The following is a 19,191-nucleotide window of genomic DNA, read 5'->3' on the forward strand; positions in this document are numbered from 1 at the left end:
TATTTAATAAAAGGCAATTTTATTCAAACTAGTTGTGATATCAATACTAGGATCTTTATAAAGATTTTACCTGTACGTAATATATGTAGTTTATTCAACAACCGATAAATAATAAAACGATATAAAAAAGCAGAATTATTTTTAATTTCAAACCTAAATAACGTATAAAAAATTTTACGTATAATACTTATAGAAGCCATGCAAATATTTTGACACAATTTAGAGATTTAGCATCAGTTCACAAAAATTTAACTTTAACCAAAATAGTTACACCAAGCCTATAACTTTAATCGACAGGGAGTAGGAAGTTCAAATAAATTTGGAAAAAAAGAAATGTGTCAGGCTTTAAATATATAGAAAATAATTGTGTATGTCGTAAAAACTAAGCTCAATACTATCAGGTGTGTGTGAAACTTGCATATAGAAGATTGTGCGAATGACTACAAATTAATAGAACACTTAAAACACTTGAAATTAAGTTTAAAATTGTTGAAGTTATCAACTAATTATCTAAGTGAACTGGTGATAAAGTATTTAGGAAATTTGTACAAGAAAAATATATTTTGAGTATTTGTAAAAAATAAAGTAAATGATCTTTAAATGATACTCGACCAAATACTAATAAAAATTAACACTAAATAAAGTTTTAATAAAACAAAGAACAACACAACATCGAAAAAGCAGTTTGAAAAAACTCATATGATCTAACGCTACTCAACGTATTGCTCTGTGTTAATTTTAAAATACCCTGAGACGCCCACTAGCGGTTAAACAATGTGCCTGTCGCGGAGCTCCTTGGAAGTGGTCCTGACGGTCGACTGGTAGTAGCTGCTGGCGTCGTTGTAGTTCGCCATCAGCCTCAGCAGCGGCCTCATCTGCATCCACCACTGCTGCTTCGGCAGCCTGTACCTTTAGATTGTTTGTCGTTATAATTAGTTGTGTGACCAGAAGTGTGAGAATTTGTTGAGTTAAATGTGAATTTCTCAAGTGTATGCTAGTAAAGTCATTGGTTTATGAGGGTGGTAACAAAACAATGAGTGCATATTATCTATATCCGTTTATTATACATCTACTCAGCGCAAACTTTTAGCACAATTGGTTTCATTTCTAAACAACTATTATTCGGTATTTAGCAATCTACAGGCTTGAAAACTCTGTCAACAGAACTAACTGAGGTAGCAAACAACTGTTTACATTTAACTTTAACATAGAACATAATAACAACCAACTTGAAATCAGCCTGTTGCTTGAGCTGCTTGAGCGGCTGCAGCTTCATGTTCCTTCCCCTCATGCCGAGCAGGCACGCTGTTTCGTCTCCGGTGCACTGAGTTCCACCTGTTATCAACATTATTGCAACGTGTGACAGTTGATTTCGCAACAAAATATATGCATGACGAGTTTTCATGTCAGCGTTCAAGCAGCTGATTTATTTTTTGCCAAGTCATAAAAATCAAGTTACCTGTAGCGTGCTCGACCAGCATTTGTTTTATCCAGAAACTTGCTTTCGCCGCGCATTTCGTCGCGAAGTTTCTGTCGAACGGAGAAGCGGATCCGCCCTTTTCATATAGATTTAACTTAGTTTGTTTGTACAGGTGAAAATAATGTTATATTACATAAAAAAAAACTTTATACAAACCTATACTTAAAGACTTTTGAAACTCATAAGCATTCTGATAGCAGTAATGGTATGTCAAAATAAGAAAACTAACTTAGCAAAAACTTTATAAACCATACACAAACTTACAACAAAAACAACCTGGTGATTATTTAAACTTTTCAACATACTTAAAAACAAAAATATCAATCTCGAGTAACAAAACAATTGAAATTGAAAATCACCTGCTGAATGTGTCCCAGCACGTTGAAAAGTATGTATTGAAAACAAAATCAACAATTTCAAACCTGCTGAATGTGTCCCAGCACGTTGAAAAATATGTATTGAAAATAAAATAAACAAACAATTTCAAACCTGCTGAATGTGTCCCAGCACGTTGAAAAATATGTATTGAAAATCAACTTAACAATTTCAAACCTGCTGAATGTGTCCCAGCACGTTGAGCCTGCAGTCGAACACCCCGTCGGCCTCCTCGCTGTACAGGCGGGTGAGGAAGTCGCTGGTGTAGTTGCTGTTGGCGTTCTCGTTCCTGATCACCAGCCCCCTCTGCACCGACCCCTGCATCTTCGTCCTCAGGTGGGTGATGTTCTTCTGCAGGTCCTTCAGCGTGAACTCCTCCTCGAATATGTACGCCTGGTCCGCCCCCGACGCCAGCCCCGACAGCGTCGCCAGGTAGCCGCAGTGGCCGCCCATGGTCTCGACGACGAACACGCGCCGCTTGGTGGACGACGCCGACATTTTCATGCGGTCGCAAGACTGTTGTATGAGTAATATGTTAATAAGTTGTAAAATAGTGTTTTGTTACACTCATCAGATGCGTTAGTGTCAATCAGCTTAATGTGCTGGTAGAAAAATGATTAAGCAAGCGATGGGTAAAATAAAAAACATGATAAATGTAAAAGAATAATTTGTTAAAAAGTTTTATAAAACCAGAGTTTAATAAGTTAGTGTTGGTCAGTTTAATGTGGTAGTGAAAAAATTAACAAAACTGAAAATTAACCAAGTTGATAAGCCAAAATAAAAACAGATTTATATGAATGAACATCATTTTTATTAAATATCTTATACATTTAAGCTCTAAAACCATGAAAAAACATTCATAATTATTGTTACCTCGCACACACAGTTGAGGGCGGTGTCGGCACCGATGGACAGATCGCTGCCAGGGACATTGTTTGACAAAGTGGCCGGCAGGACGACCATGGGAATTTGCAGGTCCGGACAGTTCGAACGAGCTTCTGTCAGTTCCAACCCGCCGTGGAACGCCTGTACAAGTTTGTATAAAAGTTTAAATTGTAAGACATTTAAATAGAACAATTCATTGTAATTTAAATAATTTAATATTCTAATTATAATAAAGAAGGAAAATAACGCAATATTATGGAACTTATAGTTTTGTATAGTTTGATATATTAAAGTTTATAAAAGAAACATGACACTGCAATAACGATTAATTATTTAAAAAGATTGTAGGTTACAGTTCATGCTTATAATAAATATCTGTAAGAGCCAATATGTAAAAAGCTAACCTCGAAGCCACCAATGATGATAATTGCAGATATCTTGTGTTTTCTGATGTTAGCCACAATGTTGTCAATACCTACTTGCGACGGTAATGCTCTGTTTGAACATCATAGTTTTAAAAGTGTTTTTTTTAATAAATTAAAGAACTAGATTTCAAGCAATCTAAATAAGATATATTTAATGCCGTTTGAGCTTTTAGAAACCTGCTTTAATAGGTTGACATAACTATAAATAAGTAAAAACAAATTCAAGTAATCAGAATATCAAAAAAAAATAGAGTTATAATCAAAGAGCATACTTAGGATGAAAACTACTTCAGTGCCAACCTTTTTGTCACACAAAGATGTTAACGTTTAAGCTTAGCTTATTAATACAAGCCACTACATACTTTAAAGTCCACTCTATATATCTATAAAGAAACTTTGAAAGCTTATTTCAAACACAAGTAATAGCTGATTCAGGATAGTAATATTGAAAAGTGCTTTTGAAATAACATCAAACCTTCTAGTTCCGAGTATGGATCCACCAGACCCGACCCAATAGTCCACACTGTCCCATTTCAACTCGTATATCTGTTAATTAAAAAAATAATTTTCCCTTCTAACTTTCTACATTAATTAATTGATATGTCACACGCCTTTTGGTATTTTTAGTAAGTGTTTTTTTAAATGTTTACTTTAAAAGTAGTAATAATCAAAACAGCAATCTAGCAACTTCTAAAAAGTTCTAATTACCAGTCCATTATTTGTACTAAACAGTCAATAAGTTGTTATAAATTATTTTTATAAGTTAACAACTATCAAGTAACCTCGTCATTGGCGAACCCGCAAAATCCGTTCTGCACGGCAACCACCTTCATGCCCGATGTTATCAGGCTCCTCGTCGCAGCCCGCACCGCCGCGTTCATTCCGGCAGCTGGCGCCCCAACGTTCACTATGGCAACCGTGTAAGGCAGCTGTTGATTGGTTGATATGGAATTTTAACATTTTTTTTTTATTTATTAACATGTACATTTAGAGGTTATTTAGATCAATTAGGAAGACATACACTCAGTGTACTCTCTATATTGAAATCAAAAATTAAATATGCTGTTGGAATTTTCTAAATTGAATTAAATAGTACTTGATATTATTGTATATTTATCAGAGGACTTTAATTATTATTAAATAAACGTTTAATAAATATTGTTTTACTTCGGTAAGTATTTTTCTGATCTAAAAAGTATAAATTATGTGATTAAAAACTTAATTAATATATTGTAAAACTACTCTTTCAGTGGTTATTATAACCACCTAATCAAATAAAGGTAAATTAAATAAGTATACTACTTTCATTCGAAAAATTATAAATAAAACTTTCAGTGGTCATGCAAATAATTGATTACTAGATGTCCCTGCTACAAATTGACATATAAACAAAATTATGACTAGATTACTCAACTATAAAGTTAAAAGCAAAAAAAAACAATTCATAAAAACTATCAATAAAATTTACAATACTATTTATAAGATTTAAACAATCAATATGCAAAACTACTTAAAAAAAACCACTATAAATTTCAACTTATTTCTAAGATCACCAAAATTTTGTTTACTTAAACTTACCTAGGCAATAAATCTTAAAAATAAAAATATATATTAAAAAATATTAAACTTCATTTACCAGTTCCGTTTAAGATCTTAGTCTTATAATTTTTTGTCTATTTGCATTATTTAGTAAATAACTTAAACTTGTTGAAATATACTGATTTTAACTTAACAACCAAGCACTTATTAATATAAAACTTTATCCGACAACAAATAAAACTAATTAAAAATTACACAATCCACTTAGTGACTAATTAAAATATTGCCTTCAAACATGCATTTAACCTGTTCGGCATATGAAGTGTTCAACAGAATCGGATCAGATTCTAAAAACTGAATAAAACGGATGATGAAACTCATGTTAAAACAAGTAATGAAAAATGTGAAGTTTTTGCAATCAGTAAATTGAAGTTGCTTTATATGTCATAAAAAAGTTTATAGAAATACAAAAAATTCCTCATTTCAGTGTATATTTAAAAAAATTGACTGTTAAAAAAATTAAATCAAATATAAAACCTGAATATGAAAATTATAAACTGTATTTGAAATATGTGATTAGAAGATTAGTTAGAAGTAAGTTTTTTTTTGTAAAGTTTTAAGTCTTCAAACAAATTAGTTTTAAAGCCATTCTAATAAAAATAAAGTACTTATCATAACTTACATGAGCTTGCTAATGAAACGTAAATAATGTTAAAAGAAAGATGATTTTCAAAACACTGAAACAATTATGAGACCTGTTTGATATGAGCAGGTATGTTGTCGTCGGAAGACTTTGTGATTGCGCCTAGCTGGTCGTATATGTTCTTGTTTGACAGAAACGTTCTGTTTCATTTGTTAGTTTAGAAAATATCCACATTTATCATACTCTAAATTATTAAGCTAGAGTAAAAGTTGACGTAAAAAACAAGTTGATAATCATTTTATTGAAACCTTAAATATAGTTTGTTTAGTTCGTTTAAATTCTAGCAATTAAAGGTATTGATCTTAAAGAGATAATCTAAACAAAATATTTTTCCTTATTATAAATATACAACCTTCCTCTAAGGCTAGCAGCTTTTTCAAAGTCGAGATTTTTTAAGGCAGCACCGACTTGACGTGTCTGTAAAAAATTATCAATTAGTTTATTATTAAGTATAGTAATCACTGTATTTGTAACTGTGAAACTCCTTAAAGTTTTTTAACCTTATTGACGCACTCCATCAGAGGCAACCTGACAGCCTTGTTTCCATCCAATGTGATCACGTGGTTACATGGTTCATCTTCGGTTGCCTGTAGCAACGACAAACATGCCTCAGCCCCCATTCTTGTTGCTAGGAGACGATCGAACGCAGATGGGGCTCCACCCCTTTGAACGTGACCTGAAGAAATAATGGTATATATTTTTTCTATTTTTTTTTTTTTTTTAATTTCTTCTATTTTTACTTTTTGTTTTATTTAGAGGTTAAGGTAGTAAGGTTTTACGAAGGTAAAATACTGCCTTAACCTCTAAAATATTTTTTTTTAATCTTAAAATAAACAATTATCACCTCTTAAACTTTCAAAACACTAAAACACAAACACATACAGTTTATCTATTGTAAAAAAAGAAGAATAGGTTAAAAATGAAAAAACTTTAGAACTTTTAAAAAATGTCACAAACTTCAATCGAACTAATTACAAGGACTTTTAACACAAAACACTTTACACTCGCCACACTTTATATCAAATTCATCTCAACGACCAACCGAGCACGGTGATCCTGGTGTCGAGCTGAAGTTTTTCGGTGATGATGTTCTTCACTTGCGTGCTGGTGATTGGCCTCCCCTTCATGTCGATCGCTCCTTCCGACACTATCACCACGTTCATCCTGCTTCCCCACGAGCGCGCCTGTTGATTGTTTACTAACTAACTTAACAAAACATAATTTGGTAGCTTTTCTGATTACTGATAAAAATGTTATGCTTTTTGTGCAAGGAAAACTGGCTTGAAAGAAATTAGTTTAACAAAAAAATCAAAATGTTTGTAATTAAAAATACATAAATTAATAGTTTTAGTGTATGAACAATGCAGTGGTGAAACGAACATTAGCAAGTTTGGCGCACATGGCCGCTTCCCAGTTGTCCTGCGGAGGCTGCTCAGGTATGAATATCCAATCGGCCCCGCATGCGAGTCCCGCCGCAAGAGCCAGGTATCCGCAGTTTCTTCCCATCACCTGGAAATTGTTCACTTGTAATTGTTTGTATGAAAAACTTTTTTTAATAAAATTTTAATGTAATTTGTATGAAATTTGGGACACTTTTTGCATTATAAACAATTTTGGGATTATAAACAAACCGTTGCACTGATAAAATCATTCTATGTTTGTTGCAAAATTTTCTAGAAAAGATACAATACGGTATAGTTTAATTTTAAAAACCACTGACGTAAATTAGGTAGTTAATAAATTGATATAACAGCTAATGATTCATCAAGTTTAAAAGAAGAATATTGACACAGTTGTTAGTTCAAAAAAAAATTGGATTGTACAGAATTTATCGCTTGCTTTGAAGCTTACAAATAAATATTTAACAAAAACAAACTTCAAGAACGAAAGCCCTCTGATGCGAGTGAGCGGTGGTAGTGATCGCGTCAATGCACTCCATGATTCGGTGAAGAGCGCTGTCGGCACCTATCGTCATATCAGTGCCGCAGAAATCATTGTCTATTGATCCCACCTGTTGAAATTAGTTTGCTACAATGATTTTCACACATGTTGTTGTCAAGCTGCACTTTTAAAACTTTATAATAAAAATAAAACATATTTAAGTCCTTTTTTAGACTTATACTTTTTCCTTAATGCGTTTTCTGGTTTAAATTATGTTAAGTATAAATACCCATGCTTCTTTTTTTTTTTGAAAATATACATAACTTGTTACAGTTTGTTTGTTAAAATGCAAGTATATAGATTTTTATCTAAACATCACAACAACATCAGTCTCACCAGGCCGACAATGTTGAGATCCCGGTTGGAATCGGCTTGCTCCTTGGTGATCTGCTTCTGATCGACGAGGATCAGCAGCAGTTCGCTCCACTCTTCTTTGAACAAGTTCGCCCCTGTGAGCGATCCGTCTCCGCCTGTTGCAAAGTAGTTGTGTTTAACGAGGGGTAATTCAAAAAATACATGCTAAATATTTTTAAAAGTAGCATGGGCCCAGTTAAAATAAAAACTTAGTGACTAATAGGTGGTGATGACAGTACTACCTAGGAGTATGGGTTGGCCCCGTTCGTGTTAAAAACCGGCCCGTGAAGTTAAAATTGCGGCTCATTAGCATGTGAAACTGGTCCGCTAAACCAAATTTTGAAATTACGATATTCCGAGTTTTTAAATGAACAAAAACAAATAAAAAACAAAAATCTAAGACACAATTTATGGTAGACTTAAAACTTACATTATATATAGTAAAAATAGTTTGACATAGAATTGGTATTTTTTAGAAATAAATTGAATAATTGAATAAATTTTGAGAATTAAATGAAATTAAAATGCTCCGGCCCGCTAAAAACTAAAACTTTCCATATTTCGCCCGCCAACTTAAAAACGCTGCTTACCCTTAAGGTAGAAAATGAATTAACTTGGGTTTGGAATTTTATAGGTTTTTTATAAAAGCAAGTAAACTAAAATACTTGCATAAAACACGTTATAATCATTTTTGCTTGCTAAACTAAACATTTAGAAATAAACTAGTTTTACTAAAAAAATCTAAATGTAGCTGCTTGAAATACAAATTGTTTATATTAATCAATTCCTAAGACTATTAATATTAAAAAAGTTATATTAATACAAAACCTTTTTATAATAAAATTTAACCAATGAAACAGTTTAAAAAATATTTATGAATTTTTTAACAATAAAACATTCACAAAATATAAGTTTCACCATGTATAGAAGCATATACTAAACTAAGGAAGTACTATTATATTTTTATCTGATATTTACAATATAGTATTGCTTAAAATTATGTTTTAAATTTAAAAAGTGATTTTTTTTTTGATAACTTATACGTGATAAGATTTAAAGAAAACATTCGAACAAACTTATTATTTAATTAAAACGTTATTAGTCATTTGCCTGTACATGAACACTAGAAAATAATATAAAGTTTTCATTTATAACATAGGTTAGAACAGACATTAATTAACCAAGTTCAAGTTTTTGGCAGCCGCGCTATAAAAGATTATATAACATACTTATTATATAACTATCTATGTATTATCTTACTATTGCCAGTAAAAATATAACATGTACAACTTTTATATTGTCTTACTAAGCTTTTATATAAACATTACTAGGAAGATTATGACAATTTAAACTTAAGATTTCATTATTTTTTATAAGAAACGATCTAAATCACATATAAAGCTATTCAAAAATGTATAAAATAGTAAGACGGTTTTTTGGTTGAAATGATGTGTAAAACAACATTTATTTATTAAAATTATTTTTACTTACTATATAACTTAGATTTAGTTATAAAATTTAATTTCTGTTAACTTTTACATTAAAAACATTTTCAGTGCAAAAAAAAAAACAATATACAACGTAAAACATACCAAATTCAAAAGCAACTGTTTTTTTTTCATTCTAATTTACTAACCAAAACACAACAAGTTAAATATCCACCTTAAAAATGAACAACATGTCCTTTTAATTTCATACTTGAAGCAGCAATCAATTTCAACAAATTTTCAATACAACTAACCAATAGCGCATATGCTGTTGATGCCCCTTTCCACCAGATTGGCCGCGGCCCTCAGTCTTCCCTTCTTCTCACGGAAGTCACTGCATCTTGCGCTTCCAATCACCGTACCTCCCTGGATTGAAAATACCAAGACTTTGTTGAATATTAAGCGTGAAAATGTTACAAACATACTAATTTAGTAGCTGAAATGAGTAGTTAAATAAACATAAAACCATAGAAAACTTCAAATAAACTGTTGATTTAAACACTCAACAAACCATCTGTATGATACCAGACACACACTGCCAGGTAGCCTCGACAATGTTATCTCCACCGTCGACCATACCTTGGTAGCCCTGTTGAACAAACACAACATTTAATTGAGTGACAAAGTGCAATTTAGTATAAAATAATGTTCAAACCTCTTTGATGAGATACACTTTAGCCCCACTGGCGATTCCCACTCTGACCACAGCACGAACTGCCGCGTTCATACCTTGAGTTGTCAATTAATACATGAAATAAAGAAGATTGAATCACCAATAAAAATAGTGTTTTTATACTAAGCCAACTATTAAATCTCTACATTTATTATCTTCTTACATGAAGCAAAATCTTGTTTATAGTTTAAACTATACTTGCTTTTAATCACTATTTTTTAAGCTCTAAAATAACATTAAGCCAAGTATTTTACTTTGAGATGAGTGAAGGTTTAATACAAATATCCATCACCTTTTTATAAATAGAGCTAAAGTTAGATAAAGGAACAAAACATGCTAGAAGTTAAAAAAGTTAAAAGTTAAGAAATTTAAATAAAAAAACTTGGTTACCTTGTGAATCTCCCCCGGAGGTGAAAACTCCAATGCATTTCTGCGGTTCACAATCACGGCTTCTATTACTTAAACTTGACATTCTACTACCTTATTTTCTATGCTACATAAAAATAATTGGCGTAAAAGGATGTTTTTATTACACAGTGTTTAAGAAGTTTGATTAATTTAGCTTACAAAATTACCAGAACACTTATTAGTATCAATAACCACAACAATTTATAAAAGCTAAATAACATACAAACTGCTAGTTAAATCACAACTTTATATGTGTTTAAAGTATAAAAGCAAACAGGGTTGCCACTTGTTAAAGCTTTTTTTAATGTTTTTTTTTTAAATCATCAAATTTATTCTATACTATACCAGCTTTATAATTTATATACTCAAAGGTTTAAAGTTCAGTAAAGGAACTTTAAGAAAATTGTGTATAGAAATAAAAAATGCACCAACTTTGTAGTAAAAAATCCAACCTTAAGATTCCAAAACTGAAAAAAACTATTTATCAAACTTAAACATCCAAAAATACCATATCAATAACAAAAAACAAGATAATTATATAAAAAAGATGTATAGTCATAAAAACTACCCTGAGAATAAAAATATATATCTAAACTATACTGAGCTTCGCAAAAAAAAACTTCAAACACGCCAGTTTTTTTAAACAAGAACTTCAAACACGTTCAAAAAAGTTGTAATTAGCCTGAGTTTTTAAGATATTTCAAACTAATCTAATGTAAGCTTGAGTGGAAACCCTGAAAAAATTATTTGCAAAAAACTAATAAATCAACTTTTTTTACAGTTTAAATTACTAATTAAATACCTATAAAAGCTAAATAAATTATTTTTGAAAAAATTATATCTATCCATGATTAGTTTTAATTCAAAATTCTTCAGATATTTGATTTAATTTCTAAGATCTTGACTGAAAATAAAAATTTCCTTGATTAAAATTTGGTTCTAAAATATTTTAAAACTAATATAACAACACATCAAAAACTATGCAAAACTAGACTACTACTTTATATTTGCTTTTTTAAATGACAAGTATTTTAAACAAAGTAGTTTTAATGACTTTTTGTCATTACAGTTACAAGGTAAAACAATTAAAACTAATTAAACAGTGTTTGTTATAACTTACTTAACAAATAAATCTATGAAATAAAACTTAATTTTAAACTACTTTTAAAGCAATACAAATTTTCAAAACAATTAGCTTAAGAGTTTAAAAGTAAAATACTGGTTAATTAGCTAACAATATCTTATTTTTACTTATGTGTATAACAACTTTGATCAACAAACAAATTAATTCCTAGTCTAAACTTGTAACTTATTTTCCAGTAAAAACATTCAAAAATATTTATAAAGAATTATCAAGTCTAGGTAAACATATTTTTGAAAAAATATACATATAAAAATTACTAAGCATTATTAAAATCACAGTGAATATTCGCAATACAGTTTTGGTACAAAAGATACAGTTTAAGAGGTAAGTGTAAAACTTGACAGAAATCAATCAATTGAAACTAAAATGTTTATGTAACTTATAATTAAAGAGGCATTCTAAAATGAAAATGTTTAAAAAAAATCTGTGGAATTTTTCATAAAACTTATAAAAATAATAAGCTGGAAGAGTAAAACCAAAAAATAAAAAACTTGTAATTTTTTACTATAGCTTATTTGCATATAGTTAAGTAAAGCTTATTTTTAAATCCGGAAATAACTATCACAACTCTACTTGAACTGCTTATTTATAAAAATAAACAAGTCAAGGAAGAGAAGTACCAGCACAATGACTGTTGGGATCACTTCTTTAATCACATAGAAGTCGGTGAAAGGAGAACTCAATGAAATTGTGATGGGCCACACAAAACTGAACCACTTCTCAGCCGGTATCGGGTCAGCCTCTCTTCCCCTTGTCTGTGTGATGTCATCAAACGTCACTGAGGTAACAACGTCCACTTTGAACAAGCCACTCCTTAAGCAATCTGTGGAGCGGCAGACAAAAGTCAAGTTGGTGAGAAGAAAAGTGAGACTGGCTGCTGAAATGAAAGTTTGCGAGTTTCCAACACTGCCGTTTTGTGAGTACAAAATTTTGTATTCAGCACCAATAGCCAAGTTAGTGCACCCTTCTCTGATAGTGTTGGTCGTATTGGCTGCTGCTGGTATTTCACCTACAATAACTTGAATGGCGTCAGAAAAGGGCTGGTTTGATATTGGCACAATGAGGGAATTGTTTGCTGGAAAGTATGTTCCTTTCAAAAAATTGGTAAGACTGTCCTGCAAATTTGTACACAAGGTATCTCGAGAAAAAGTGGCAATGCAGCTGGAAGCTGCGCTCTCACCAAACCTAAGCGGCCTTCTGAAGTCACCACTGCAAGTGTTTGAGCCACTATAGCCAACCAGGCTTAATGTGTACTGGCTTTCTGTTTTAATTTCCTGACCAAACAAGTACCCGTAGTTTGGTTGGATTCCCACAACAGGAGTGTTTTCAGCAACTGCAGCGACAAACTCTACATTGAAGCTGTTCTGAAGAGGCAAATCGTCTTCCGTGAAAGAACCTATTGTTATGATAGCAGATGCTTCTGTTATACCGCTCAGACCATCAGTTTTTATTTGAAATGAAACTGCTTTAACAGCTCCAGTGCAAGTATTGTTTGGCAATAAAGTTGGAACGGAAGTGCAATCAATTTCTTTACCACTAACTTCATCCGTACAGTTGGAGTCAAGAATTAGTAAACCTGTTGAGTTGACTCCAGATGACAAATCCAAAAACTCTAGCTGTTTAAGAATGAAAAAACTTCTTGTGTAGTAGTTTATTTGCAGCTCTTCAGTTGAGTTGCAGTCTTGGACAGTATCTAAACTAATCTGGCATGTACTTGAGGTGTTCAATAAATATTTGACGCTTTCCATCTGACAATCACTAGAATATTCTGAGCTAGTGGGAAGACTCAGAAATCCAGCAGTGCTATTAACAGAAATAGTGTAGATGGGGACCCCTGATTTGTAGAAAGTTCCACTGAGACTACTGCCATCAAAAACAGTTGAGTTTGGTACAGGTGGCAGGTAAAAGTCGCAGTCATTTCTCTCTATGCACTCAGCATTTCTGAACAGGGTAAGATCTGTGTTGGGTGAATTGTCAGTCACGCACGTTTGACTGCCTTCTGTGGTGACATCAACATTGGGGTTGTTGTTGGCCCTAACAATTTTATAAGGAATGCACTTCTTTGTCATGACAGGCTCGTCAGTGCAAGTTTCAAACGAGGAAACGTCAGCTTGGCTGCAATCAGAATCACAGCAGCACCCGATCTCACAACTTGATTGCTGAAGGTCGCACACACACTGGGCCTTCAAGCCAACTGAACACAACAGACAGATAAAGATTGAAACAAGCATGGTCTTAAATATATGTTCCTTTGTAAGAGAAGTATCATTAACTAGTTCAGGTAAAATAGTGTAAAAAATACTTTCATTTAAACCTTGAACAAAAATTAAATATTACCATACTAAGTTAATCTAAATGTCAATAACAAACTTAACTATTTTTGATAATAATAATAAACACTAAACTATTGACATAACGTTAAGTTACAAGCAAATGTTGTGCATTACAAACAAAAGTTTTATTTATTATCTTCAGTAGTCGATCTAAAAATTTTAAAAACAGTTTACAATTAATGAGGTAACAAAATATAACTGCAAATGTGGAAAACAAAAAATAGATTCACAGTGGTTATGTGGAAACAGCATTATAAACTTAAAACTTAGAATCATTTGTAGCACTATTGAAGAAACAAAAATTTTAATAAGAAACTAGTAGTATGATTCAATTTTCAAAAAAAAAACAATATTAATTAATGACGAATTCATATAGCATTATTTTAAATATAGGTTAAAACTTTTCTTATACACAGTATCTTAAAATTTGCATGTAAGACTTTTTTATAAAAGCAATTAAAATTATTTCTAAATAAACTTGGGCTCTTATAATAAATTTAATAATGTCAAAACAGTGTTTAAAAACAAGTATTCTAAAGTGAGTATTAATTTTTTTAATAACAAAGATACTGTAACTAACAATAACAATACTTGAGAAATAAAATAAAGTGTCTATCTAGTCTTAATACATTTTAATAAACAACTGTATGAAAACAAAAAGTGACGAACAAAAGTAGAGATGCTTTTGAAAACTTAAAACTATTGGAACTTCCAACAACAAAAGGGAACAAAAAGTCATCACCAAAGTAAAACTCAATGGGAATGATTTGAGCAAACAAAGACTCAGCAGGTGGGGAAACATCAGCGTAATCTGCTGCCATGTTTACAATGAGCTTGCTCTCTTTGGTTGCACAATCATTGGTAAAACAGGGATTTGTGAAGAAAACAGCCGTTTCATACTTATACCTCACTCCAACCACTACATTTTCAGGGCTTTCAATACTGCCAACTTTGGAATACAAAATAGTGTACTGTGCACCTATGATCATGCCAGGACACCCTTGTTCAACAGTGGTGGTTGAAGAGTATTCTGGCACAACACCTTCTCTCAATACTGGAACAACGTCCCTAATACCTGACTGCAAAGAAACTGTGAAGTTGCCCAACATGCTGACGTAAACTTTGTCATTGTTGAACAAAATTGTGTTGTGCTCAAGTGCGAACAGAACATTAGTAAGTAAAGTGCTGCACAATGTGCCAGCTGAGTAGATAATCTGACACTGGTTTTTCATGTCAATGTTGAACAAAAGAGGTTGTCTTGTAACTGACTCACTGTTACACAAACCAGTTGAATCTGGCTTTATGAAGCTAAGAGCATTGCCAGTGTTTGTTTGAAGGACTGCTGTATCATTCGAGTTAAAAGTTAACCCAATTAGAGGCTTACCTAAAATGTAACCTGGATTTCCACTAAAAGTGATAGTCTGAGGCAGTGGCTCTTCTAATGAAAACTTAACTGAGAAACTGAGCTTAAAAGTATTTTCAGACAATGGTAAATCATCCAAAACAAAGTCAACCAAAATTTTAGAAATATCTGTGTAAGTATTGTTGTTGATGATAACAGTGTAAGAAACTGATCTAATAGCTTGACAACTAATATCTGTCAAAATAGGATAGCTTGCACAGTCAACTTCAACTCCAGAAAGCGTACAAGAGTTAACAGTGACAGAAGTAGAATTTCCAACAAAAAAGTCATAGTAAAAAAAAGGAACAAGGGTAGAGGTTGAAGTACATGTGTCAGTAATATTATCCAGTTGAACAACACAGCTTGAATACTTATCTTCTAAATATTTGACAGTATCATCTGAACAGTAGCCATTCAAAGAGGATTTGATAGTAAAAATACCTTCAGAGTTGCCCAGATTTATATGAATTAAATCTCCTGCACTGAAACTGCCACTTTCTGGTGGTACTAAAGTCTGATCAGCAACATTTTGAAAAGATAATTGGTCAGATGCAAGTTCAAAGCAGTCTGTTTCTCCACAATTTAATTCAACAAAGTTAACTTCGTCCTGGTTTCTTTTATCCAAGCAAAACAAGCTAGAAAAGTCATCTTCAGTAACATTTGGTTGATTCAGCACATTGTAAACCACTGAGTCAAACTTGCACAGAGATGGGTCTGATGGCTGAGGAGTGTCTATGCACTGGCTGAATGTCAGTTTTTCTTCACTGCTGCAGTCTTCATCACAGCAACAATCAACCTGGCAAACCTGACTTTTAGTGTCACAATTGCATATAAACTGAAGTCTTGCTTGTTGTATGATACAAATAAGCAGAAGGTAAACAGTAAGTTTTTGATTTTCCAAAGACATTTTGTACTAATTATAGCTGAAAATAAACAAAACTTATAATATATTTGTATTTGCATTTAAGAACTGCCACTTTGAATAAGACACTTAAAAAATATATATATTTTAAAAAACTTATAGCAATAACAATTTTTTAGCTTTCCCATAAAGCAATTTCTAAACTTTAAAAATTTATTGAAAACTAAAATATATTATCATGATAAGTAATTGGTTTTAGTTCTTTATTCTCTTACAATATGATTGCTTGAGAGCATATTCTTAGCAATTCGTACTTTAATTTTTTAAGGTGAAAAATAACAATATATTTATTTGAGGGCTGCAACTCTTTAAAGCAAAAAAGCAAGCCTGAGTGACTAAAAATTAGCTATATGATGAGCTACATCAAATTAGCCTAAGTTTGTCTGAGTTTTTCAGAATTAAAAAAAAAGTACTATTAGTCAAAAACTTAAAAAACTAATAACTAAAAATAATGGGTAAAAATAAACTTATCAAAATATTAATGTTGAAATGCTAAAGTAAAATTTTGTTGGATTTTATTGCTTAGATATATATAACTAAAGGATAGGGGTAGGGAGTACATAGTACTTTTTTTTGGTCATATTGTAATATTCATTCAAGTACATATGATTTGGATGTGTTTTTGCTTTATTAAGAAGAATCTGAAAACAAAATTTTAAAAAGTTCAAAAAAAAAGTTTGCTGCCCATAGAACTAATTTAACCCCAAAAAATCACATACTTTTTGATTTTTTGACTTAAACAGTAATAAAATCACTTATACATCCTAGACTTATAATTTATGTCTAAATGAAAGCTTATACTTATTAATATATATATAAAGACATTTTAACTGCTTGTAATGTATTATGATGCCATAATCACCCTAAATGTGCAAAATTTGTCTGTAAAATATAGGGGTAGGGATTACAGCACATTTTTTTGGTCATATTGTAAAATTCAAATAAGTACATATGATTTGGATGTGTTTTTGCTTAATTAAAACAAATCTAAGAAAAAAAATTATAACTTAACAAAAAAAAAGTTGCTGCCTTAAAAACTCATTTAAACCCCAATAATCACTTTTTTTTTTTTGATTTTTTGACTTAAACAGTAATAAAATTACTTAAATATGTCCTAGACTTATAATTTATATCTTAAATGAAAGCTTATAATCATAGGCATAAATTTAAGACATTTCAACTGCTTTTGTTGTATTATCATTAACAACGTCATCATTAACAGAAAGTGATTTAAAATGTATTGTATATATATATATATATATATATAACATGCAATTGAAATAACATTACATCAGTAATATTTTCTGCCTAGCTGACTCGACACATTTTATATTCTAATTCAAAAACATAAAGTAAAACAGCAGAAGAATTTGCTTTTTATGTTAGAAAAAAAATACAATTTTACAGACAAATTTTGCACATTTAGGGTGATTATGGCATCATAATACATCACAAGCAGTTAAAATGTCTTTAAATATATACCAATAAGTATAAGCTTTCATTTAGACATAAATTATAAGTCTAGGATGTATAAGTGATTTTATTACTGTTTAAGTCAAAAAATAAAAAAGTATGTGATTTTTTAAGATGAAATTAGTTTTTTGGGCGGCTAGCTATATTTTTGAATTGAAAAAAAAATCAGATTCTTCTTAATGAAGCAAAAACACATCCAAATCATATGTACTCATAAGTCCAGCAAACATCACCCAAGTACTCCCTACCCCTACTAAAGAATATTACTTCAGGGTTCTAAATTTTGCAGATGACACACTATAATACTGCCACACTATAAAAACTATTCTAATCTTGATATAAAATTTTAAAAAATGATTGGTTTTATTTAAACATAGGGTTGCCAATTTTTTATAAGAAATTTGTTCCAGGTTTTCTGAATTTTTTCCAGGTTTTTAAAAGTACACATTTTTAGGTCTATTTTTAGTTTAAAATTAATTTTAAAGTAAAAAACTGTTTTAAAAGTATAACAACATTGAAATGATACTGTAAAACTACTTTAAATGTGTCTTTAATTGAAAATTGTTTTTGGTGATAATTTTTTTTTTCAATATGCCAGATTTTTGTATCTAATCAAAATTTTATTACTTCGTATATAAAATTTCTTTAAAATTTCAGGTTTTTTAATGATTTTAGTTCAAAGTCCAGTTTTTTTCTACAATACCTGCAAATTCAAGGTTTTTCTAGGTTTTTTGCAACCTTGTTGTGAGTTGGAAATATGAAAGATGATTATTTAAAATTAAAATTTTTATGTGTTTTAAATTAGTGCATTATGCTCAAAATTAATTTGTTTTTAATCAGGGTTGCCACTTATTTTTCAAAATTGTTTCCAGGTTTGCCAAATTTCTTCCAGGTTTTTAGAAGTACACATTTTTGGGTCTATTTTTAGTTTAAAGCTAAGTTTAATTTTAGAATGTGTTTTTTAATAATAATGACAAAAATATTTTTTGATGATGACATGGTTATTTTGTGTCAAATTAAAATTTCCATACTTAATATATAAAATTGTTTAAGGGCATAGAAGGGTTAAAATATTTTTTTCACAATTTGATCTTATTTTAAAAACTTTTTACTAAGCTACAAGATGCTTTTTAAGGTTTTAAAATTTAAAATAACTTCTGAGATATAGCCAGTCAAAGTCAGAAGCAACAATAGGTTCTTTATTGGATGCGCAAACCAAAAGCTATTGCTAATTAATTTAAAAAATTGTTTTTAAAAAAGATCGTTATGCTCCACTAATTTTCTCTTAAGCTTTCTCTTTTATTATCACTAACTTGACTACAAATTTCATCAGAATTGTAACTCCTACTGATTTACTTTCTTTCATATACCTTTTCCTTTCTCTCAAATTTTCAAAGGCTTAGTATTTCTCTGCATATTATCTTATTATAAAGTTCATCATCATAGAAAACTGTTTTAAATTTTAAAACTTTTCTAAAATCTTCATATGCATACAATGACATTTGCTAGAATAGTAAAAAAAAAAGTTTAATGATTCAAAACAAACAGCATGTTGTGAGCCTTAGTTGTAAACATTATCAAAACTTACCAAGTTAAACATTTTTATATAAAGCTCCCTACACACCATTATTTCACATTTTAGGGGTT

General features: G+C 30.8%; 3 protein-coding genes across 4 annotated transcripts; all 3 read right to left on the minus strand.

Annotated features, from left to right (window-relative positions):
• Positions 1 to 79: 79 nt before the first annotated feature.
• Positions 80 to 10,357, minus strand: LOC145840953 (ATP-dependent 6-phosphofructokinase, muscle type-like). Of its 2 annotated transcripts, XM_082948309.1 has the most exons (20): positions 10,253 to 10,357; positions 9,845 to 9,918; positions 9,701 to 9,778; positions 9,444 to 9,555; positions 7,685 to 7,818; positions 7,284 to 7,418; positions 6,788 to 6,916; positions 6,450 to 6,591; positions 5,908 to 6,083; positions 5,760 to 5,824; positions 5,460 to 5,547; positions 5,011 to 5,058; positions 3,948 to 4,094; positions 3,641 to 3,711; positions 3,145 to 3,235; positions 2,729 to 2,881; positions 2,033 to 2,371; positions 1,460 to 1,556; positions 1,230 to 1,335; positions 80 to 909 (listed from the first exon to the last, which is right to left on the minus strand). In XM_082948309.1, the coding sequence occupies exons 1-20, from the start codon at positions 10,332 to 10,334 to the stop codon at positions 768 to 770; spliced, it is 2,409 nt and encodes an 802-aa protein (XP_082804435.1). In that variant the 5' UTR covers positions 10,335 to 10,357; the 3' UTR covers positions 80 to 767. The 2 variants fall into 2 exon arrangements, with proteins under 2 accessions (XP_082804435.1, XP_082804436.1); XM_082948310.1 differs by lacking the exon at positions 5,011 to 5,058.
• A 1,364-nt stretch (positions 10,358 to 11,721) lies between these two features.
• Positions 11,722 to 13,645, minus strand: LOC145841308 (tectonic-1-like). The gene has a single exon (XM_082948669.1). It carries the CDS (start codon positions 13,643 to 13,645, stop codon positions 11,984 to 11,986), a length of 1,662 nt encoding a protein of 553 aa, XP_082804795.1. The 3' UTR covers positions 11,722 to 11,983.
• Positions 13,646 to 14,234: 589 nt separating this feature from the next.
• On the minus strand, positions 14,235 to 16,056 carry LOC145841309 (tectonic-1-like). Its single transcript, XM_082948671.1, has one exon. The coding sequence runs from the start codon at positions 16,054 to 16,056 to the stop codon at positions 14,380 to 14,382; it is 1,677 nt and encodes a 558-aa protein (XP_082804797.1). The 3' UTR covers positions 14,235 to 14,379.
• Between the last annotated feature and the right edge of the window lie 3,135 nt (positions 16,057 to 19,191).

The sequence above is a fragment of the Thalia democratica genome, chromosome 7 (assembly GCF_965202585.1).
Source record: "Thalia democratica chromosome 7, ktThaDemo2.hap1.1, whole genome shotgun sequence".
Classification (NCBI taxonomy): domain Eukaryota; kingdom Metazoa; phylum Chordata; class Thaliacea; order Salpida; family Salpidae; genus Thalia; species Thalia democratica.